At 43.5% G+C, this 23,670-nt stretch overlaps 4 protein-coding genes and 2 long non-coding RNA genes across 7 annotated transcripts; 2 read left to right on the top strand and 4 right to left on the bottom strand.

Annotated features, from left to right (window-relative positions):
* Positions 1–211: 211 nt before the first annotated feature.
* LOC129597309 (uncharacterized) lies at positions 212–3,885 on the bottom strand. Of its 2 annotated transcripts, none has more exons than XR_008691553.1 (8): positions 3,760–3,885; positions 3,144–3,667; positions 2,814–2,949; positions 1,938–2,119; positions 1,775–1,874; positions 1,537–1,700; positions 1,355–1,419; positions 212–600 (listed from the first exon to the last, which is right to left on the bottom strand). It is a non-coding gene; the product is annotated as an uncharacterized LOC129597309 (long non-coding RNA). The 2 variants fall into 2 exon arrangements; XR_008691552.1 differs by having other exon boundaries at positions 3,483–3,667.
* A 172-nt stretch (positions 3,886–4,057) lies between these two features.
* Positions 4,058–4,572, bottom strand: LOC129597342 (BTB/POZ domain-containing protein 6-like). The gene is made up of 2 exons (XM_055494828.1): positions 4,252–4,572; positions 4,058–4,187 (listed from the first exon to the last, which is right to left on the bottom strand). Exons 1-2 carry the CDS (start codon positions 4,416–4,418, stop codon positions 4,058–4,060), a joined length of 297 nt encoding a protein of 98 aa, XP_055350803.1. The 5' UTR covers positions 4,419–4,572.
* Positions 4,573–7,976: 3,404 nt separating this feature from the next.
* On the top strand, positions 7,977–11,510 carry LOC129597310 (uncharacterized). Its single transcript, XR_008691554.1, has 3 exons — positions 7,977–8,071; positions 8,183–8,447; positions 11,404–11,510. It is a non-coding gene; the product is annotated as an uncharacterized LOC129597310 (long non-coding RNA).
* A 259-nt stretch (positions 11,511–11,769) lies between these two features.
* LOC129597341 (BTB/POZ domain-containing protein 2-like) lies at positions 11,770–13,413 on the bottom strand. The gene is made up of 5 exons (XM_055494827.1): positions 13,328–13,413; positions 13,043–13,190; positions 12,774–12,973; positions 12,110–12,245; positions 11,770–11,946 (listed from the first exon to the last, which is right to left on the bottom strand). Exons 1-5 carry the CDS (start codon positions 13,411–13,413, stop codon positions 11,770–11,772), a joined length of 747 nt encoding a protein of 248 aa, XP_055350802.1.
* Positions 13,414–16,472: 3,059 nt separating this feature from the next.
* On the bottom strand, positions 16,473–18,628 carry LOC129597340 (BTB/POZ domain-containing protein 6-like). Its single transcript, XM_055494826.1, has 6 exons — positions 18,305–18,628; positions 18,061–18,183; positions 17,806–17,965; positions 17,548–17,732; positions 17,347–17,482; positions 16,473–17,093 (listed from the first exon to the last, which is right to left on the bottom strand). Exons 1-6 carry the CDS (start codon positions 18,490–18,492, stop codon positions 16,473–16,475), a joined length of 1,413 nt encoding a protein of 470 aa, XP_055350801.1. The 5' UTR covers positions 18,493–18,628.
* Positions 18,629–20,227: 1,599 nt separating this feature from the next.
* On the top strand, positions 20,228–22,962 carry LOC129597319 (integrin beta-1-like). Its single transcript, XM_055494803.1, has 5 exons — positions 20,228–20,398; positions 20,744–20,781; positions 21,574–21,644; positions 21,881–21,986; positions 22,398–22,962. Exons 1-5 carry the CDS (start codon positions 20,310–20,312, stop codon positions 22,544–22,546), a joined length of 453 nt encoding a protein of 150 aa, XP_055350778.1. The 5' UTR covers positions 20,228–20,309; the 3' UTR covers positions 22,547–22,962.
* Positions 22,963–23,670: the final 708 nt, after the last annotated feature.

Raw genomic sequence — 23,670 nt, 5'->3', positions numbered from 1 at the left:
AACGACCCCTCAGTAGGGTCTTTATTTCGGGGTCCCGAGTAAAACAGTTTGTAAAAAATACGATAGCTAAACGTTAGTTAAGAAGGCCAAAATTCGAACACTGTTCGAATTTTGCTTAAGCAAATAAATTGAATTTAGCTTAAGCGGCGACAGTAAGTTCTACTTCCGGCTAGTTTTGCTGGAACAAGAAATAAGGTGCTTTACTTGGAAGACTCGTCAATTTTGAATGCTCATTTGGCAGGTATCAACAAAGCCCCTCGAGAAAATATCTTGAAAAAGAAGGTATCTGTACATCGCAGTAACAGAATTATGCACTACAGTATCTGAGAAATCAATTGTAAAAATGCTGCGCGATCAAAACTGTGCAAATTAGAAAAAGGCACGGATACGAAAATCCAAGACACTCGTAACATGCCGATTCAGGGTGGGCGATCAATCGCAAACGCTTGGCACATCCACTGCATTGACGTTCGTAAACCACATCCTAACGCGCACCGTGTTTATTCAGCTTCCAGACGGAAGCTCAGCAGTGAATTCCGCTTGCAGTTTCAACGAGAAGTCCATGGGATTGACGTAACCTTTCACCGGATTCAACAGCTTCTGCAGTACAAACTCTTACTTTGATCACGTACAACGGCGCTGTAGCGTATGTAGAAGTTATAACACGATTCCGTATAGACGTAGTCGAGAAACAGTGGAAATTATTGGCATCATTACAGTTATTATGTCAGATCTTGGCCTACGCGAGTGCAGGTCGGCTGAGCAGAATCGCTGATAGCAAAGATTTGACAATCTTGTTGTCATCAGCTCAGTTGTTGAAGTGTGCGAGCAGTGAATAAAAACCAAAGTACTCCCAACTGCAGACGCGATAATCATGCTTCTACTCGTACTTCGGGTTTTCTCATATTTCGGTCACATCAAGTGCACATTTTCATATTTTGGTCACCTGGTGTAAATAAAGTTTTGCTGACAAACGAAAATCCCAGAAATGATTAGTTTTCATAGTGAAAACTCATGAATTTCGAAGTATAAATTTAAAGGAATTTCTATAAAATAACCAACTGAAGAGCAGGAACTGGATCGAGTGCAACGTAACCGCTCTTCCATTTTTGTAAATTTTAGATATTTTAAATTTCGACATTTTTAATTTTGTTTTGATGACTACAGACCTGTGCAAAACAAATAACAAAGCACACTGTGCGATCAGCAGCTATTCGTGTTCTTTGGGATGTAGTAACTTGTAAGTGACATTGACCAAAAATATGAAACCGTATTCTTAAAAAGTTAAAGTGACCGAAATATGAGAAAAATCGAAGTAGTACTGCCGAACGTACTATCTGTAGTAGTACCTCACCATGAGCTCCATATAAAAGTTGAATCCTCCACGAGGTTCTTTGGGTGAGAACAAATGGGAGATGGCTAGAAAATTAAGTCTATTTAATTAAAAATCACATACCAAACAATTTAATAATCAACGAACAATTCAGTAATCGTGTGTTCGATTGATATCAAGAGGACTACAGTAAATCAACATACGTATTTTAACAGGTGCAATTTCTGCTTTCCACGGCAGCACACGCAGCTCCCCTTTAATTTGCGACGTCCATACCAGCGATTCCGGATTACCCTCACACTGCAGGAAATAACTCAAACAACGAACACCATGCGGCGGCATCGGCGTAACTGAAACCGAGATCCGCCTGTAAAAAGACTCCGCTGTAGACTTTTAACAAAATTCGCTGCACCAGCGAAGACTACCGGGCCATCGGCTTACCAGGACAATTTCTTAACCGTTACTGGATCGCTAAGTATGCATGCAACGTCTAGCATCCTCAGATCCGGAATCGTATAATTAATAACGCCAGAGCGCGCACCTGGAACCGGCGGAATATTAGACGCAAATGGAAATTTTAATTTTAACGTATGAACACGCTAACTTTGTCGGGGTTCAACAGGAAACGGGAGCTGCGGTTTAATGGCGGCGTGCTTGTAGTTAAAGATGTCCCATGCTTCCGATTGCAATAACAAACCAGTCTACACTAACATAAATATTTCGTTTCGTGTATGGTTGTCATTTGTCTCCGAGGTGGCTTCAGTCCGAGCTCCGGTTTATTTGGCCCTGAGGAAAGTCATGTCGTACTTGATTACGTACTACTTACGAGGGAGATACCCGAACACGTCCGCGTCAGATCAGCATACACTTGGTACCATCAGAATCCTTAGAATTTCAGCTATTTTCTTCGAGAATCAAAACACCCCCAAATAAAGAACTCGAGTTTAGGGATCTCTGAGAAGCCAGCATAGATATGATGGCTGACTTCCATCGAAACGTCAGCAGGCGCCGTACGCATTGTCCAGCCTAGATACGCCATGCGTTACGCACAGTCTGACTGCAATCTGTTGATTCTGTATTGGTTTTGTTGACGGCTGTCTCACCCATTTTGCCCTATCGCGCGCACAGCATCCGCGGTTGCATTGATCTCTATGCAGCTAGTCGATGCTGCTGCGCTTAATGAGTTAAAAAACTGCGATAGCTATCGATAAAGCGCTATTTAACTTCGCTGAAAGACGGTTGCGCAATCTCGCATCCGTACAGGCGCGCCGTATAGCTCTGTATGGCGTCTGCTGACGTTTCGATGGAAATCAGCCATCATATCTGTGCTGGCTTCTCAGGGATCCCTAAACTCGAGTTCTTTACTTGGGGGTATTTTGATTATCAAAGAAAATAGCTGAAATTCTAAGGATTCTAATGGTACCAAGTGTATGCTGATCTGACGCGGACGTGTTCGGGTATCTCCCTCGTTACTACGTACCTTAGCCGGCCCGTCCAGTAACTGGGCATCTGTCAGTAGCGGAAATCTAACAAGATACAGCACAGCGCCCAACACTTCCCGTCGGTTGACGGACGATGCATCGATGTTCCTTTGGCTGCAGTTATACGCAGCCCACCTGCGGAGCAATGCGACAGTGATAATGTTCATCACACATACCGAACATAATCATCACACCGAACAAATGCTGGGGCAAATCAAGAACGCCCTGTTCTACCGTACATTAGATACCAAACGCCTTGGGTTTGTATTCTCTCCGAGAGCGTGGAGGGGCGCTCAAAACCACAGAGGGTGTTTAATATTTCAACTTACCTGTAGTACTTTACTTGCTAGCACCATGTACCATTTCAACTGTACGGCACACCTACAAACCGGAAGCGCAGAAAGTGACTGAGGCGCCCCGGACGATAAGTTCGGGACGGCGTCTTTTTTTTCATAAAACAGCAGGGCACGTCTAATTTGGGAGGCACGGTAACATGCAGTTTACTACAGCAAATTACTGTACATGGCATCGCCGAGTTCGAAATAGATGCATAATATGATATACAGTATGTACTGCATTTCCTCAAATTTAAATTTTAAGGGACAGTGAACCGCCCCCCAGACCGCCAACAAAAGCAATTAGCTGCTTTGAAATTACAGTACTTCTACCTTTCAAGCGATGAGTAGATGGCAGTTTCGTCGACGTCAAACGTATCCCGCTCAAGAATACTTCGCAGCGCTTCTTGTCCGATGGCACAGAACTGATCCGACTGCAAGATAGTCCCCGCGGACACGTCGATCAGACGCAAACACTCCTCCTTGATGACCGGCGCCGCACATGACTGTTGAACCGCCTATAACAAGCAAGATGCGAAGAAATATAGGGACGAAGCGGAGATTGTGGCAGCAAGCACAGCCAAACGTATGAGAAGTAACAAGAACCAACCTTATCCAGAACTTGCAGGCAGTTCGCCGTTTTGAGTTGGCTTAGGATGAAGCGCGTGCACGTGTCCACTAGCGATGGCAGATCGTACTTATCGGCGCAGTTCAACGTCTCAAAAACGTTATCTTCACTTAGACTTTTCACGGCATCGGTATAGATATAACTGCAGAATGTTCGTATGCGTGCAATGTGAAGAATCTTATCAGAAGAAATGCTATAGTAAAAGCATAGTACTATAATTATCAGCGATGCTGTGACCTACAAGTGATGTACTTTTCTTCAGCTACACTGTTCAGCATGTTCAGCAACTGAGCATGTTAGCGAATGCATCAGGGAGAATGTCGGGAATGTCGATGGGAGCCGTGCACTTCTCTGGCAGAGCTCCATAGAACATCTGGTGGAAGACATTGCTTCGGGCACTCATGATCAGTCTGCAAAAAAAAGATTTCCATCAGTTACAGAACGATATGGCACAAGCCAGTGTCGAGCACTCACTTGTGAGCTGGAAAGACCTGCGCTGCGCCATAGCTGCGTCCTATCGCGAACTGTACATCGCTCGATTCTCCACGGGCTAACATTTCTTTCATGCAGTCAGCGATCTTCTCGACTCCTCCGCGACGGTCTGACCATGAGATGGAGGAGAGTGTCGAACTCTGAGACATGATTACAGAATGCACGTATTCACGGCTGGCGGGAATCTGGAGAGTGCCTGTCCACAAAACTGCCTGTTGCAATAAAATTATGAAGTTCTTTTATTTTTCCAGCAAGAATTTCGTAGATTTAAACGACGTTTCTTGAAACTGGAAAATACTTACAAACGCTAATTATCAAAACAACTCACGAGCCCTGATCTAGGCTGATCATCATCATCATCACACAAACTTTGACAGTTCTTGTCAGCTGTAAGTCCTTCTATAGTACTCGTGCTGTCTCCCGTAGGTGGTAAGCAGTAGCACTAATTGTAAGCACTGCGGTGACCATGTTGCGTTGACATGGTCAGCTTCGTTTGACGCCTGATTCGCGGAAAGACAGGAGAAAGCCGATCTACCGCCTTCTTAAAACAGCGCATTGGGCGCATTGGTCTTGCGATAATGCAGGGAAACGCTGCCGCAGTTTTAGGGACTTTGCCGGGCAGAAGTAAAATTGAGGAAGGGAGTGATTTTGGTTGTTTTTGGAACTTGTAACCGTAGTATATCTATATAATCATTGTTGTTAAACACGAAGGAAATCAATTAAACATTAACATGTTGCGTCTTGCGTTGTAATTATACGGTAAGAAGTGGTGGTGCGAATAGCCATTTCCTATAAAAAAGGTACTGGGTATGTACTGTACAAATTAGCAACCGAGTCTGTGTATGATTCATTGAAAACGGTAGTTCTACGGTTTAAAAATTAAAAATTACACTGAAATGTTTAGTCTTATACACCGGTCTTAATCAAATTATTCTGAAGTCAAACGACGGCGTTTTTCAACTGAAAAAAAAGTTTTCCTTTAAAATTAATTGGCTATCCAACTGTCCTGCCGACGAACTGTCTGACCGCGGTGTTTCCGTGTTACCGGATGTCTCGCGGCTAAATGTCCCCCGACCAAGTTGACTAGCAACGATTTGTCCAGAAGCTAAATGTCCATGCGCCCAAATGAGGCCGACGAAGTGTCCCGCGACGAGATTTTCTGCGACGACTTGGTCGGTCACGGTTCGCCGAAACGTTCACTCATCCTCAATGGTGCGGCTAGTCTTTTCTGGTGGGATACCGTATTTCAGTTAGCAGTAAAGTTAGCTGGTACAGTTGGCTTGTTTGCAAGCATACGAGTACCGCATGAGCAAACCTTGAAAGTTGAAATCTTTATTATTCAAATATTACTCGTATAATCGGTAATCCAAACTGCATGCATTAGTATGTTAGTCGCATGGTCTACTGCTATTGAAAATCTATACAATGGTTGCCATGGTTGCAGTCTCAATTAATTCGCTCTTCCCTATTGCTACTGTTTGCTTACTCTGCTAAGTCTGCTTCCGTAGCAGTGGGTAGAATATACATTGTACAGCTAATGATTACAGTACTTAACTCCACTCTGTACTACCCGATGCTTGTGGAGTTTTAGCCCTATGTGCAAAGTCGCTTGTTCCTGGTCCTATCCAAAAGCACGGTCCTCGATTTCCGGCCTCTGCTTCGGCCTAACAACTTATTGTGCAAACAGTTCACGTGTCTGACACGTGCATCAACGCGTACCAGCGACTATATGGGAGCGGTAATCAGTGCGCATGAAGGAAGCTATTTATTATTATTTTGCTATTCATACAAGCATAATATGGTTTTATATGACAAATTGGTCAGATTCAATAATATTATTTGTGTACAAGCTACATGATCATAAGATTCATAACTCCGGCTTTGTGATGATCGCCAAAAGGTCGGAAAACATTCGGCAGAATAATCACGATTAGCGCCGTATCATGGACACTTCCGTAATAAAAATCTCGCAGTGCCTCGATTGCCACCTTCCTTCTATGCTGTCACCTGATCGCAGCGGAGGAAGGTATTCTTCAATTTCCACATCTCCAAATGAACGCCATTTCACACTAAAGGATACCCAGCCGCTAGACAAGGGATAATGCATTTTTCAGCATCCGTCCATGGTGAACCGCCACGGTAAGTCGACCGCTAACCGCGGAGTCGATTAGCTAGCTTATAACTAGTCTATAAACCTTCGTTCAGGTGTTTTTATTTTAAATTTGTACAGAAACCACCCAATCGCAAAATTGTTTTTACACTGAATAAACTGGGATGTACCCTTATCGACGCAAAAATCCGAAAGCGTCATATAGAATTTAATGTTACATGGAAAAGAGTGGTGTGAAAACATTCCAAGTAACAGGATGATCTGAAATGGAGACACAGCAGACACACTACTGGAACAAACTGGTATTCATTTACAAAAGAAAGACGAAATAACGGGAAGCTTCAACTAAAGAAATGTCAGCAAATCTAAACATTTGAAAAGGTTGTGTTACAGGCACTACACCCTTCGCAAAATTCTCCGTAAATTATCCGAACCCATACAGCATCTATTCAATTTCCACAGGCAGGTCAGCGCTGAGCTGCAGCTGTAGTTTCACAGAGAAAGTATCAGGATTGACATAGCCTTTCGCTGGATCCAGCAAGTCCTTAAAGACAAATGCGCACTAGCATCGCAAGTACAAGCAATATATTCCACATTTAAAGCAGCACTTATAACTCACCTCCATAAGGATATAATTCTTGAAACCCCAGTCATTTTCGTTGTTCGGAAATGTCGTAGATATTGCTAAGGGAGCATACAGTTACTGGTTATATCAAACCGTTAGGCAGGGTGCAATCCTCGTAAATAATGCCTTTTTGTTATGTTCTTTAACCGTACACAACGAAACCTACTTCTCTTAAAAGGGGAAATTTCCGCTTTCCATGGCAGCAAGCGTAGTTCTCCATTAACTGCGCATGTCGATTTCGGATTAGCGCCGCACTTCAAAAAATACGACATCCAAGAAGGTCCGAATTGTGACCACTGCATAACCATGATCCTCCTATAGAAGTACAGATAGAACGTGATGTAAAAGTGTAGCGACGATCGAGCACGATGACAAAGTTGACTACGGGCCACGCTGGCTCCGACTCACCAAGGCAGTTTCCTTACGGCTATGGGATCGCTCAGGGGAGGAGTCGCCTCAGTGAGCTTTCTGACATCCGGAACGGTGTAATTAATAACACCCTCAGCGCGCCCATCTACACACGCCGCAAACAGCATCCAAAAACGAACTGACACAGTAATTATTAGCTAACAGAATTACTTTGTCGGGCTTCCGTAAGGAATGGCAGCTGCGGCTTGCCTGGACCATGTTTATAGTGAATAATGTCCAAAAGCTCTGACTGCAGCAACAAACCAGTCTGAAAAAAAATAATACTTTTCTTAGACTTTTATTCGTATAATATTTAAACGCCGGTTATACGACATATAACCAGTGTAATCGTGAAGAGGTGAACTGACTCGAGAAGCACGTTTTACTGGATTGGCATTTCGTACCTTAACGGGTCCTTCCAGGAGCTGAGCACACGTCAAAAGCGGAAATCGCACAAGATGCAATGCTGGACCTAGCATTCCACGCCGATTAACGGGAGATACGTCAACATCCTGGTCATTGCACATCTTCGTCGCCCATCTGCCAAAAAAATCCGCACAATGAGAAACCAGTTACGGAAAAAAAATTATCGCTTCTTTCCCCAAATTTTAGCCCTCCGGCTATTCGTTATCTGATATATACATAATATACCACAACATGTAAGTAATATATACCATAATTATGCTATTACTTGTCAACCGCGGAGCAGATAACAGCTTCATCTGCCGTCAGTGATCCCCGTCCAAGAATGATTTGCACTCATTTTGCAGCGTCTCTTGCCCGATGGCTAAGAACTCATCCGATTGCCAGACAGTTTCCACAGATTCGTCAATCAGGCGCAGACACTCTTCCTGGATGCTCGTTGCTGTCAGTATATAGTGACGAGCCTAAAGCACAGAAGACAAGAATATTATGTTTAAGTGAACTACAGCACGATGAACCTGAACAGTAACACAACCTTGTCCAGAATATCCAGGCAGTTATTAATGCTGAGATTATCCAAGACGAAACGGACGCACTTGGCGACCAGCAATGGTAAGTTGTACTTGTCAGCGCTCGCTAGCGTTGCAAAGACATTATCCGCGCTGAGATGCGGCACGGCGTCGGTGTACATGAAACTACACAGTACACATTTATTCCATTCCTTCAGTTTTCTGTTTAATCACGTATCCAGTATTCACAGCGAAAAACTGAGCGACATACCAGAGCATATTAGTGAAAGCCTCGGGATGAATATCGGGCAGGTCAATTGGAGCAGTGCAGTTCTCTGGTATACTTCCATAGAACATGGTACAAAAGACATCGCTGCGGATGCTCATGATAAGCCTGAAGAAAATACAAACGGACTACGCACTGTGGTGATAAAACCAGCAGCACATTTACCTGTGAGCTGGAAAGATCTGCACCGCGCCATAATCACGTCCCACCGCGAACATCACTCAGTTCTGCGGATAGCAGCAGGGGCTTCACACAATCAGCAAGGTGCGCGACTGCGTCGCCGTCGCCTGAACTAGAGGACTGTGTAGAACTCTGTGACATGACGCCGTTCGCACTTCGATCGGACAGGGTTTACAATCCAACTTTTTAACCACGCTCAAACGCAGGCTTAAGCAGGTGCGTGCGCAGGTACATGCAATCCAAAGAAATTAAACACTCCGTGTTGAACCAGATGTTCATATGCGATCAGGCGAGCCAGAATTTCAGTCATCTAATTTTGAATGATAACGAAGGAATCAAACCTATGGAACTTCACAAAACAGATACATAAAACTTCAGCAGAACACTGAACAGTTGAAAGTTTTTGGTTTAAAATTTTACAGTTCGCTGCTTTTTGTGTCGCGCATCCGTGCAACATCTGCACGAGCCGTCACTAGGCCATGCTTGGCACGCCGTCGCCCGTTGCGGTACGCGCAGCTTTCGCATTTATAAGTGCGCCAGTTGCATTATTATAAAGGATGCGCAGAGTCAAAACGCGGACTTACATCGAGAATCTGCGACTTACATCGAAGCGAGAAATAGGCGTACCAAGTCTCAATTGGCTGGGCTTCGTTGTAAGTCGCTTTTCGCTCGATGTCTGTCGGTGGGCGTCGACGAAAACCGTTACCAACATGGGCGTACCTTGTAACGGGTCTAAGCGACGCCCAGCGACTTACAAACTTCGTGTTTCTGCGATCTTGATTGGCGGGTCTGCATTTTGAGTTAGATCGAGGCTGCCCACCGCCAATAGCAAAATTCCAAACCACGTGATCGTTTCTCTATACTTCGAGCTTACGGAGACGGTTAAACGATAAAATGATAGGGCTTTATATCTTTTTTTGTTTTTGGTTCTTGCCTTCTTGTTTGTTTTCGAAATTAGAATTGTAAAAACTGATAATTTTTGTGGCATTACTTATGCATCTATAGTGCAGGGATGCCTGCATTTTGGGAATCCAGATTGGACTGCGCATGATCAGTGTTGGGCCATGTGCCCCTGTTTACTGATTACTTGTTGTCTGATAACTGCTCAATTTATTTTTGATTCCATTACAGCTGACTAGCATATTACAAATTGATTTCGACTTGCCAAAAGGTTCACAAATTCTTGTGGCTGTCTCTAACAATTTGTGGTATACTTGTCATGTAGAACTGCCGTCGTATCGCAGGGAACCCTGCGCGCTGGCTACCCAGCTGCTGGTGCTGTTTACAATACACCCCGTTCTGTACTTGATTTCTTAATCTAATTTAATACCCGACTTCGACTAATACTGCTGGACAGCCTTCCATCGTAAGTCAGAAATTATTTTTTGATACCATGTTAATTTAGCAAAGTATGCGTTGAATAATTTGTTGGTCGCATAAATTTAATTCTGATTTTTCGTTTGTATTTTAAGAAAGAAGATTGTATACGTACTTGGTTAACCATGTGGCGGGTTCCCGCTTTGGTCTGGCTACCCAGAAGTATTGTTAACCGCAGTCTTTTTATTTATTTTTAACTGAAAAGGATATTGCGCAGCGATACTCAAGTGCATCTTGTTTTGATACTTTTCAACAGGTTATATTTTTAGAAATTCAAATGTGGTGATACAATTTAGAAGCATAATACTGCACGCATGATGTCAGTCTGTATGTCATGACAGTTGTGCGCATGCGGTCGAGTTTAGCCCGTACATACCTACATGCAAGACGTGTAAACGGGCGCGGTTTTGCGTTCGATGTCTGTATGTCGAGGGTAAAAAACGTTGTAAGTAAATCCGCGTTTGAACTTTGCGCATTTTATATATTAGTTCTGATAATTCTTTGGTTTTGGACTTTCTGTTGAATCTGTTCGGTCAAATTGGGCTCGGAAAGTATGATGTTTGATTTCTTATAAATCTTGGACATGTAATAGGTTTAATACTTTAATATTACTGTTCAAAAATGCCAAAAAAAGATCGGGTTAAGCGCCACTAAAACTCGGAATAAATGCTCGCACTAGTACATGCAGTCATGCACCATCGTGCGAGTGAAAATAGTGGAAGCCTCGGTGCACAAATCACATCGAGACTTATACAAAATCAATGCTATTAATTTTCAGTGTTTTTCTTCAAAGTAGATGTTGCTCAAATGATAAGTTCATACCAGAAGATGATCTGGTGCGCTACGGAACGGATGTAAACTCAAAACTACTGCTCTTTTTCCGGTCAAAAATATAAAATCTTCTAACGAATGCAGTATGGAACAACTTCACGGAAGTATTCCATCGTTCTTATTGCCTAGTCGAACAGAAAACCAAAACCACTTGAATTCAAACACGAATCTGATACTACTTCCCAATGGATATTCAATAAAATAATGGCAGTCCCTAGGTCAGACACGATTAGCCGCATCCAGCGAACGTTTCCGTGAGGGAGCATCCTGCGTGATCCTCTCGCTGTTTGCCTCCTGCGCTCTTTTCCACACTTCCACTTTGTCGCATCGAATAATAATGTTCTCAAACGATGCCGTATCGTGGTCCTCATCGCTAATGTTATAGACCATATGGAAGTCACCTTGCCGCTCCATGTACGCTGCCTCGTGACGGTGACCTAGTCTATCGACAACCAGGATCTCTGGACAACTACTCAGGATGTCCGAAGCCCGAACACACCTGTCCGTTGCTACTTTGACGATCTGCTGCAACTGCAATAGCATAGCGATGACGACTGTTCCGCGTGCTCCAATCACTTCCGCCGGATACCAATACTGTCGGTCCTAATGGGGATTGATTTATTTATAATAGTCGTTCCCATTTAAACGAGCTGCACAAACTTCGTATTACTTGTAACCATGAGTGAAACCTGGCCAGTTTCTTGGTCAGAGCACGCTTGCAGCGTCGAAAAATACTTAATTCCCTTAAGCCTTAAATATGTCTTACTAAGTCCTCCAGGAAGACTTCTTCGCTGTCCTCGAATGTCGTATCCCCGACATGGATCAACGGAGGGTGTCGGGGGTGCGTGGCAAACTGTACGGGCCGCTTCGTTGTGGCGTGCTTGTAAAGGTGGATTTCTAACAATTCCGAAGGCGACAGGAGACCGCTCTACACAAACACCGCATGAAAAATTTTGTATGTAACTCACCAAGCAGCCGGAGCAGCCTGATACCATCCGGAATCCACAAATGAGTGAAAATCTCAGTCAAATTAAAACGAAACTTTTTTAACTAAAAATTTCAAGGCTTGCAACAAATCAACGCTGACTTACGCCGGCGGGACCATCGGCCAGCTGCTTGTCCGTCATCAGCGGGAAGCGGATCAGGTACAGAACATCGCCCAGCACCTTCCGCCGGTTGGCCGCCGACGGATCCAGATTATTCCGGGCGCAGGCGGCCATCGCCCACCTGCAGATAAGACGGTAATGATTACGAATAAGGGCCTCACGTACATCAACGTTTTCGCATTCCGGACATTTTCACGGTATGGATTCGCGTACCAGACACCAGAGCCACGTTATTCTCCGCGTTATTTCACATGAGAAAAACTGGACGAAAACTGAATCGATGAAAAGTACTCTAGTGTTTTCATACAAGCTTGTGCACGAGTTTAATAAAAAAAATTAATGACTTTTTTTAATGTGGACCAATCCATAGAATATTGCGCCCCTGGTGCTTCTACGCGAATCCGTATTGCGGAAGCATCCGGAAGCGAAAAACGCCGAAGTACATATTCACTCCTGAAGCTGAGCAAAAAAGGTTCCTTCGCAATAGTAGAACGATTATTTAGAATAAACGAAAGTAAACAGACGGATTTAAGAAGGTAGACCACGAAATTGTCGTAGATACGTATAAACTGAATGTATCCCATTCCGCCGTACAACATTTTACAGTATTTTCATTTTCATCCTGCAGACACACTTGATAATTGCGTACTTATCAACAGCCGCATAAATGAGAGTATCATCAGCCTGCAGCGTCGCCCGTTCTAGAATCCTTCGCACTGTTCTGTGTTTCAGCTGAGCGAAGCGCTCGGACTCGGTATCAAAGACCTCCTGACCGTTTAAATCCACAAAGTGCAGACAGTTCTCCACAATACTATTGTCGGGGTCACTATCAATAGACCAATCCAGTGCCTACGAGAAATAAACTGATTAAACCAGCGCAGCGCTGAGTTTGTAATGGAGTAGGCGGACATTTTCTACGTGCAGCAAACAGTTGTTGATGCGCAGATCTTTCAGGATAAAGTCGTAGCAGCGATCGGCCAGGCGGGGCAAGTCGTACTTGTCGGCACACTGCATCGTGGGGAAAACGTCGTCGATAGTCACATTCACCGCGTCGGTGTAGATGTATCTGTCGTGCAATAAGTACGGTTAATTAAAAACCAGTGGTTACAAGAAAACTGTAACCACTTTAAGCACTGTGCTTAAATATAGGGCGATCATTTGTAATGTGCGCAGGACTTATTGTACGTCAAGTCGTCAACGCACTCGAGCATCCTCGCGAAGGCTGCGGGTAGGACATCCGGAATATCGATAGCAGTAGCGCACTTCACGGGTGAACTGCCGTAAAACATGGTGTAAAACCTTTCGCTGCAGCTGCTTAACATGCACCTGCAACTTCCACAAATCACGTAGAAGCTTCGTGTTTCGAAAAATATAAGCTACATAAAAACTGATAGGAGCTCCAGGAGGGTTACAGGCGCTATTAAAATTTGCAGTTAGTAGTCAACTTAGTACGAGTAGTCGAGTATTCACTTGTGTGCTCGAAAGACTTTCGCTTTTCCGAAATGCCGTCCTACTTCGAATTTCACGTCCCACAGATCTTCGCTTTCTAGCATGCGTTTCATCCGCTGCGCGAGCCCATCAACTGCATCTCGTCGTTGGTGACTGGATACTACAGTGGATGAAGGCGAATTTCCCGACATTACTTCGACGCACTGGCAGTCTGGCACAGCTAGGATCCGATAGAAGCCACAGAAAGTTCGACGGACAGTAATCCCTGGCAGATAATATTACGAAAAACAAAAAATAGCATAGGCTTCTCGAAGAATTTAAGTACTACTTGTTGAACTGCGTAGCCAGAGCTTGAGTTCGGACCGCCACCTGTGGTACATCAAAGTCTCTCTTTGACTGTCTTGCGTGCAATCGCCTCCGTAACGGCGGTCCCGCGTTAGCGCACTCTCATTGGGAAAACGTGACTTTTCTCAGCGTGTAAATTAAAACTTCGATTTCAGAAAGGATGCTGGTCTGTTTTTGATTGTATTTGTCACGTAGACATTTTCAATCAGTTACTTTAGCTTGCTGATTCACTTTTATGGTAATACAACTACTGATTCGTCACTTCACTTCTACTGATTCTACACTTCTATCTTGTTACGCACATTCGATTTTTTTCGTCGGATTGCAGTCCGACCTACACTTCCCCGCCTCACTTTGCTGTTTCTTTCGTTAACATTAGCGCACACATTTCCGTACTATACCTACGTTAGCATACTCGACCGGCCGGTTTAGCCGTGCCGTGACCTTCTCTGCCAAAATCACGCAACATATTTATGCACCGTTGTACCAGCTTCCCACTGCCATCCACCGTCGCATAAGCGATAGCAATGCTGTTACCGGGTTTTTCTTCTACTGAGTAGGCTACTTACAAGTTAGAAAAATCTTGCGTCCATGCATTCCCCCAATAACTGCCGCCTGATATCATCTAACCTCTATAAACAGGTGTCGCCCTCAGCGAACAGTACCGCGCCGGGCGCAAGTGCAGTGAGAAGCCTTTGTATGCAAAAAAGTTTGTTGAATTTTTTGGAGCTTATGCCTAGAAGTATTTGCTCTGAAATACGGTGGTGTGGGAAGAAGCTTCTCTTGTAGCGTTCAGTACAGTGAGAATGCCTGCTGGTGCAACGGTGGATCTCAGAGACAAGAGTTACTTTGTATGAAAGCCACTTGATTCGCCGACCTTGTCTGCATTAACTGCTGAATGCCAGGATCCCCAAACTGTGGCAATGCCTCACCAGCTCCCAAGATCCCATCCCAGCATGCCGCACCTAAGAAAGCACCTGCTGGAACATACCGATCAGGCAGTGTCTGGTAGAAAAAAGTAATCATGGCGAAGAAATGATGATGTATTCGTCCGATCGATTCGGCGCCGCAGCGTCTACATGTACGAACAGATGGATGTGCAATAAAATTAGCGCCTGTATCCGCACACTATTTACGCGCTTGAATCGCAGTTTGGCGTTAGCTTGTAGTACAGACAAAGCTGGCAAAAGTCTAATAAAACCTGTAATTAAGGTTTTATAAGACTTTTGCCAGCTTTGTCCTGTCACGCTCGGCTTGATGTTATTTCATGCTACAGCAAAGGTTGTGGCAGTTAGTAAAACGTTTGGTGTGAGGAAACGAGCTACCGTAAAACAACATAGGAAAACACGTTCATATCTGTACATACATCGGAATGGTAAGATCCCTTTGGGACGGACGGAAGGATGGACGGAAGAAAGGACAGACACTGGATTGTGGATGGGCACGAACAAATCAAAGGGCAACACTGCATGTCTTCCTTTAAATGCACCTGATGTTCGTCCCAGTTTTTATTTCACTTGTATACCAAGCAGGAAACAAAATTTTCTATTCATTATCGGCGTGTTTTGCTATTTGGTGAACAAAATCTTTTGCCGCTCTACAGTACGCGATAGTATTCAAGTAACTCAAGCTGGTTCACACACATAAAGATATCTACAAGCGATTCTAGCTCGTGTTTTGTACATTATAATTTATAGCTAAAGGTCTCGAAATTCGGCGCATCAACCACAAATAGACCCGTATCGTGGACGTTTGCGCCATAAAAATCTGGGAGTATCTCGAATGAAGCCTTCCTTGCAAGCTGTCCCCTGGTCGGAGCGGAGAAAGATGTTTCTGAATTGCACCATCTTCTCTTGAATGCCCGGTCGCACCAAGAGGTGGCTTCCATGTCGCCTCTGGCCGGCTTAGATGACCCTTTGCGAAACAGAATTCGGCGGTCGCGAGTCAGAAGAGCGGCCACTTGAAAGACTTTGTGAAGACTGCAGAGATTTCCAGCGCAACGATAACCAGCGCCGGTTGCATTCACCGCTCACGAACGCTGGGTGCCAGCTGCCAAAGGCTGCACAAGTCAACGAACACTTCTTCACGGGGATGGAACTCCAGCTGTTTGACGCGGGCCACCGGAGTACATGGTGTTACGTACCACGCGGAAGCTGTGTAACTGATATCATTTAGTTAGGTAAACTGTCAATATGGAACGTGTTATGTCAATGATTGATGTATGTGTGAATCTTTTATGTTAAGTGCCACTTAATGGTTTCTTAATGAGCTCAGTATAACTTTGCAGTGTGCACACGAAACAGTCCATTATCAGACCTTCTGGTGCGCGAATCTTGAACAACGACACCTTTTGGAAATCGTATTCCGCACAGCAGCGGCTAAACTAACTGAGATGGAATGACCATGATTTAATGTGCCTGTATCGAAAATGATTACGTATTTAAAAGCAGTTTGAAAAAATATATGTCATCTTTTTACTTTTCTGCGAAAAACGGCAAATTATACACTTAATGGGCTTTCGTAACCATGGCAATGGAACGACAGAATCCGCATATCAGACAAGATTAGCAGCATCCAGTGTACGCTTCCTCTGAGGGTTTCCCTGTGCGCCTCCCCCGTTGCTGTGAACTCTCGCCTTTTTCCACGTTCGCACTTGAATACCGCTTAAAGTTATATCGCGGAGCCGCAGCTTTAGTTCGTAGTCAGCCGCATCGATAGCATGCCGCTGGTCGACGTCCGGCTTTAAGTACGTTCCGGGTTTACAACGCCCCCAAGGTCCCAAGGATGTATTCCACCAAATGATCGGTTGCCCAGCGGTCAGGATGTCCGAGGCCCGAATAAACTGGTCCGCTTCGGCCTTGACAATCTTGTCAGTAAAGTGCAGCGACAGCCCGACGACGGCTGATCCACGTGTTCCTAATACTTGGGCAGGATACCAGTGCAGTCCGTCCTCCACGAATATCTCCTCCTTGTGCTTTAACTCCATGCTGCCTACACGGATCAACGGGGATTGCCGCGGTTGCGTGGGGAATAAGCCAGACGGCACAGGACGTTGCTCCGTGGCGTGCTTGTGAATATAAATCTCCATTAACGTTGATGATTTCAGCAAACCGCTCTGTATCAAACGGAAATCTTTTACCTGCTCATGCTGCATCGTCAAATCACACACTAACGACTACAAAAAGCAACTCACTGCTGGCAGTATTTAACTATTATTTATGTTATAACCTATAATGCATAAAACACTGTTCTGGCTGCTGCCGTGGTGGTCGTGCGCACCGCCGAGCGTTTTTTAGAACCAAGTATTTGTTACAGCGTTTTTTAGGTTCAGATGCCATTCTATTTCAGTATAAATCGTTTCAAAAAACGGCTAAAAGGTGTTTTTAAAATCAAACGTGTTTCAGTCTGAAGTCTTGAGTTTAACTTACGCCAGCGGGACCGTCTGCCAGTTGCTTGTCCGTCATCAGCGGGAATCGTATCAGGTGAAGAACTTGTCCCAGCACCTTCCGCCGATTGGCCGGCGATGCCTCCAACTTACTGCGGGCGCAGGCCGCGAGCGCCCAACTGTAATTTAATTAACAATAAGATAATAAACATTTCAATCATGGTTGATTCGGCGTCCTGCTTACTTGCTCACCGCCGTGTAGATGACGTCTTCCTCCGCGAAAAACGTGTCGCGCTCCACAATTCTTCGCAATGTGCTGTGTTTAATTTCAGCAAAGTCTTCGGATCCCAAGACCTCTTGACAGTACACATCCACGAAATGCAGACAATTTTCCACGATATGTGCGGTCGGGGTGCCCCATGAAAGAGCCTAGAAAAACAACAGCAATAACTTCAGCGAAGCATTACGGCTAAGCGATGCAACTGGTTTGGTAAGGTCATACCTTTTCCAGATGATGCAGACAATTTTCTGCCCTGAGATCAGCGAGGATGTAGTCGAAACAGTGATCGGCCAAACGTCGTAGGTCGTACTTGTCAGCGCACACCATCGTAGGGTAAACATTATCCTCATCTAGTAAATCCACACTGTCCGTATAGATATACCTGCAAAAGCATAGATATTAGCAGGAGGCACTAGGCATAGAACACTCGTCTGCCAATTAGCCAACCATTTCAACTAGATCGAGACCTCAACGCACCTGAGCATGATCGCGAAAGCATCTTCAGGAACATCAGGAATGTCGATGGTCGTGTCACACTTGTCGGGTAGACTCCCGTAAAACATAGTGTAGAACACCTCGCTGCTGCTGCTTAGCACATATCTGCAATATTAACACATGCAGCTTCTTGCGCAAACGAAAAATATGTTCAAATTTCCACAGCACTGATGTGGATGACGGACTAGAACAGCTGCCAGAGGAACCATGCATGTTTTATTCTCACTTGTGGGCTCGAAAGATCTTCGCTGGTCCGAAGTCCCGTCCTACTTCAAATTGTACATCAGACAGATCTCCACTTTCCAGCATGCGTTTCATCCGATCCGCGATCCCATCAAGTGCGCCTCTCGGTGGCGGACTATGCGCCCCATTTGATGAAGACGAATTTTCCGACATGCCAAGTTTCCCGCGCATTATGAGCTTGATAATAGCCCACACTCACAAAAAAAGTTGAATTTGCCAATTGCAGATGCTTTTCTCGACAGGAAAATCAATGCTTTGATAATTTGATGTACTGTAAACTGTTCAGTAATCATAATAAAATCAATCGCAAAATTCGCAAAGAACTCTGACAGGGCTTACGGTAGCCACTGTTTTCATTGAGGCTCACTACTGTCTACTGTAGGCATGTACCCTGTAGCGAAAGTACTGTAATAAAAGCAAAACATGCAACGGAAATGCCACAGTTTTTCTTTCAGACCGCCACCTGTGGGCGACAAAACTCCATCGTCAGCTTTTATTGTATCCGTCAGTCCGTCACCGGTGCGGCCGAAAGCCGGGTTGGTGAGTGCGTCACTGCGTATGTTCCTGTCAAGGAGACATGCGTACGGGATATTTGCTCAGATAAGGAATACCCAAGGAAGACTTGGATAAAATCTAGTATCCTTCCGTTTTCATGCGAAAATTGGTGCATGATTGTGTTATTTCCTTTACGTTTTGAATACGTACGAGTACTTGTTACTGCCTTTTGAATTTTCTGGTGTTTCTACGGCAGTATCTTTGTATTTGGTCGAGCAAGCTTACGTACAGACTACAGAGTACCCGTGTTACTTAAACGTTTACATTTATATTGTATTCTGAATGCATTTCTGTTTAAACGATTTTTGCGCTTACAATTAGCGTAGGAGTACTCTACCCTAGGATTTGGTATTTTCAATCCTGCAACGCCAAAGCTTAATCATCAGGGTGGATTAGTCTGTAATTGTGTGACTTATGAGGCTGTTAATTGCGCCATTTGTCCGGATTCCTATGCCAGCGGCAATTCCAGCGCTCCATTTCAGCCCGAAATGTACGATCCTGTTCCGGTAAATCTACCAATACATATATTTCTACGACGTGATCAAATGATTTAGTAACAGTAGTATTTAGTGGATTACTCATTAAACAAACAAACAAACAAACAAGTAGTACATATTTTCAACCACTGCCTAGTGCCCGTTGAATAGTGTCCCAAAATCGATCGTTCAGTGAAGCAATCACATGGTCAGCAAAAGGCCGTGCGACGCTTGTTCTGAAGTAATCTTTTGATTTGCAAGGAAGCTGCTCTCGATTAGTGTAGAAGAAGAAGTTTCTAGAATTCTGTATCTCTACAGTACTGCTTTATGCCGCTTGTGTAATTACAGTGATTAACAATCAGCATAACTCTAAATTTGCAGTTTTTGCGTTATGCGGGAGCTGCAGCCGTCCTAGTTGATACCGAAGCCGCAAACCGATAGAGGTTGCTGCAGCGAAGTGCTGCACAATATTGTGTTGCATTTGGCAAACGATTTTTCTGGAAAAAATAATGTCAGAAAAATATCAGCCCATCGAGTTATACAACATCCCGGAGCCAAGCCAAAAAGTAATACTACTACCTGCCTGATTAGAGGATTGGCTGTCAATTTTAAAGCAACCGAACTAAGATAACAATCTCCTTTGGAGATGTGTTTATACTCTTATTTAGTTGTGTTTGGCTTCGTAACTTTCGAGTTTGGACTATGAGTCACAAAGTACCTGCAAAGAAATCTGAAGAATTAATCTGTTTCCAAGCACTCACAGCTACAGTTCCTTATCGACGCGTCCCTAGATGCATTATTTCTGTGATCTTTGTACACCGGCATGGAAGAACGTGTGTCCATATATACAGCACGGATCAGCTCAGTACAGATAGCAAACTTGGTGTGAGTACCTTTAAACATCAATCTGAACTCGTGCATTTTTTGTTAAGCTAAGTTTACGCCGTAATTTGCAAAATGCTGCGTACTTTCGCGGTCATACTCTTCGTTTCCTGTGTTCACCATCACGGTGTTTTCGCCAACCCTGTAAATAACACCTGCATTGAGTGAGTGATTTCTTGTTACTTTCAACCAAGGTCATTACACTGTTTGTTGTGCATTTGTAATACAAGGGATATTCTCTTTTATCCCAACGAGTGTACGGTATAGTAGTACGAATATGAGCGACGTCGGTAGCCGTATTAAAGCATGGCTATTAATGCCGAGTGCGTTTTAGTTGCAAAATATGGCAACTTACGTTTGGAATGTTCTTTGTTCATTTACTGCAGTATTTCTAAACATTTCGTGCCCAACGAAACGTTCTTGTCAGGAAGCGCCTTGCCAACGTGGTTATGACTTTAAGTATCAATGAGTTTTCACTGACCGTAACACTCTGTTGTGGTTAATTCCAGGCCCAATCCCCCAAATCGAAACTTCAACTTCTATATCAGTACGTACACTTCTATATCTATATAAAAATATTTATTATGTACTCGTACATCGCTTTTAGAAGCACAATATTCTCGAGAAAAATTTTGAACGGTAATGCGCTTTTGGTGTAAATATAGCTTATTGTACTCTGTAAGTGATGTTACATAATATTAATACCTTCAAGAGCACCGCAATTTCATCTTGGCATACCCATGCGAGTGCATTTTATATTGGTGCTAATAAGTTTTGCAATTTTTATCATTACCTTTTATAAAGTACGAATATGTAACATGAATGTAAACCGGTGTAGTGGTGTGTTTAAATTATTACCAGTTATTCCTACTAGGCTTGTGTGCCTGTGTTGTGTTGTACTGTATATCAATATAGTAAGTAGGTACTGTATTTTACACCCTACAATATTATTGTAGGGTGCAAAGTACAAATATGTACTTACTTATCAAAGGAACAAGATCTTTACTAGGGAAGTGCACCGCTTTTGCTTGTAGTATAGTACTGAATCATTATCACTCCCTACCAAGATAACTAAATAATTTACATAAAAATTTATTTAACAGGTGATGTTTACTAATATCCGTTATACGGAAATTATTATTTCTATAATTATTTCCATTTTATTCCGAAGAATTATTAGGACGTGAACAACGTGACAAAAATCCTATATTCTTGTGCATAGGTGACCTTCGATTCGTTTCGCTCGAGCATAGCTACAAAAAGATCTGAATCATCGAGACCGGAAAAGCCATAACATAATAAAAAAGTGAAAACGAATTATACTCGTAAATTTTTACAGACGAACGGGAACCCTGTAGTGGTCGGGGCACTTGCGTCGATGGACAGTGCACATCATGTCGAACGTGGGAAGTGAGTTCGCAAATGTTAAGCAGTAATATAAAGTATGGTAATTTTTCGCGGCGTTCGATTGTGTTCTACTCGTATTATTCGCTACAGATAACTAATTATTTAATTGCGTATAGCCATTAGGGAGTATGCTGCAGTTAATATACTGGCTTTGATTCGATCCTTCGATCACTTGTTACTTCGCTATTGCTAAATAAGTAAATTATATCGGCTTTTCGCTATACTATATATGAATACAGGGGACTCGTGGAATGTTCAGCAAAAAACGTCCGCCTGTCATCAAAACTTCTGGCAAATACTGCGAATGCGACAACATAAGCTGTCCAGCTATCAACGGGGAAGTGTGTGAGTACAGTACCGCATGCTGCGGGTATAGCACCATCAGTAATACAACTGTCCGTGGCAGTCCATTAGCACGTACAGTATCGTATTTTCTCATTTATTGTGCTAAAAACTTACATCCTCGTTGTTATATTACAGTATAATACGATTTAAACATTTTATGTGTAGTACAACACCGTCAAGTGGTTATTATTGTAATTAATATCACTTTATTCAAATTTTTATGCTAACCATAATAATAAGTTATACACAACTCTGTTTGTACTTGCATTGACGCCTTTTATTTTTCTTGTGCATAATGCAGAGGAATTATTCGTGATTTTCATAAGACGAAGCCAAAAAAATTTGTAGTACTAAGTTGTGAACAGTTTTATTATTGCTGCTACATAATTTCTGTACCTCGCCCTTGTTTAGGTGACGGACACGGGCATTGTGATTGTGGTCGGTGTGTTTGTGATCCCGGCTACACCTTTAGCGACTGCTCAGAAAAGAAAGCCACAGTGGAAAGATTCCTACAGTTGTTTTCAAACAACAACGCAAACCAGAATCAAACAAGTGCCTAGAGTCATCTCGATGGAAAGATTACACTAAACCTTGGTGCAGGGCCTGGCAAAAAGATTATATTGCGATGCCAGATTAACCGCCTTAAAATTCGAGATTATCATCGCATGGCAGCGCTTTCCACTATAAGTCACTTATCATCAGGGTTAATTGTTTATCACTGTTATGTAGATGTCACTTGAATTGTTCATACGGATTGTAAAATTGTGCGGATAAAAATTGTGTGTGGATTGTGTCATTCGATTATGAAAATTGTATTGCTGGCTTTATTGGTCATACGATTTTTTGTCAATCCTATCGGATAAGACTGTACAAAATTAATCGCCATAATTTGACTGTTACTTCATTTACAATTTTTGTACAAAAGTTATGATAGTTATAATAAGCGGCAATGAAACGAAATAAATACTGCTTCGGGTTCCGATTTACCGATGAGATTTCCGGCACACATCTACGAGTACATCACTGTACAAGCTTGTCCGGTAATTTCTGACGAATCAATACAGCGAACTACACAAATTTGCGTGTTACGCCAAACTTCACACTACGGCGCGCCACGCCACACTGTTTGAGCACGTAACTTGCATTGGGCTGGCTGGTGGCTTGGTACACGCCACATAATTCAATGAGAATAACAGGAACTGCCTGGCGTAAGGTGGCTAAAAAACGGTCGGTGTGGTAATGGACAATCTAACTGCGGAGCGCATTAATTTAGACAATCAGATAAGCGTAGTGACGTGGCCATCATTTTAAGCGCAAATTTCGCGCTAGCTGTACCTTTACGTAGGAAATTACCGGACAAGCTTGTACATGCGATTTCAACATCGGTTTTGTGCACGATGGCCAAGGCCATGAAATCGGCACATCAGTCTAATGACGTCTGCGCATTAAATCTGGCAGTGCTTCGGCGGACATCTTCCCTGCAAGCGGTCACCCAAAACTGTACTCAAGGGGTTTAAACTGTACTCAAACCTTTTGAGTACAGTTTTGGGTCACCTAATCCGTGCGGCGAAAGATGTTTCTGAATTGCGTCGTCTCCTCCTGAATGCCAGATCGCACCAGCTGATAACCGTTTTTTGGCATCTCATACGTTACTTCACGCCGGCTTAATTGACCCTTTGCGAAA

The sequence above is a fragment of the Paramacrobiotus metropolitanus genome, unplaced genomic scaffold (genome assembly GCF_019649055.1).
Source record: "Paramacrobiotus metropolitanus isolate TYO unplaced genomic scaffold, Prichtersi_v1.0 Parri_scaffold0000103, whole genome shotgun sequence".
Classification (NCBI taxonomy): domain Eukaryota; kingdom Metazoa; phylum Tardigrada; class Eutardigrada; order Parachela; family Macrobiotidae; genus Paramacrobiotus; species Paramacrobiotus metropolitanus.
The sequence above is the reverse complement of the archived record's forward strand: the minus strand, read 5'-3'. Positions and strand labels throughout refer to the sequence as shown.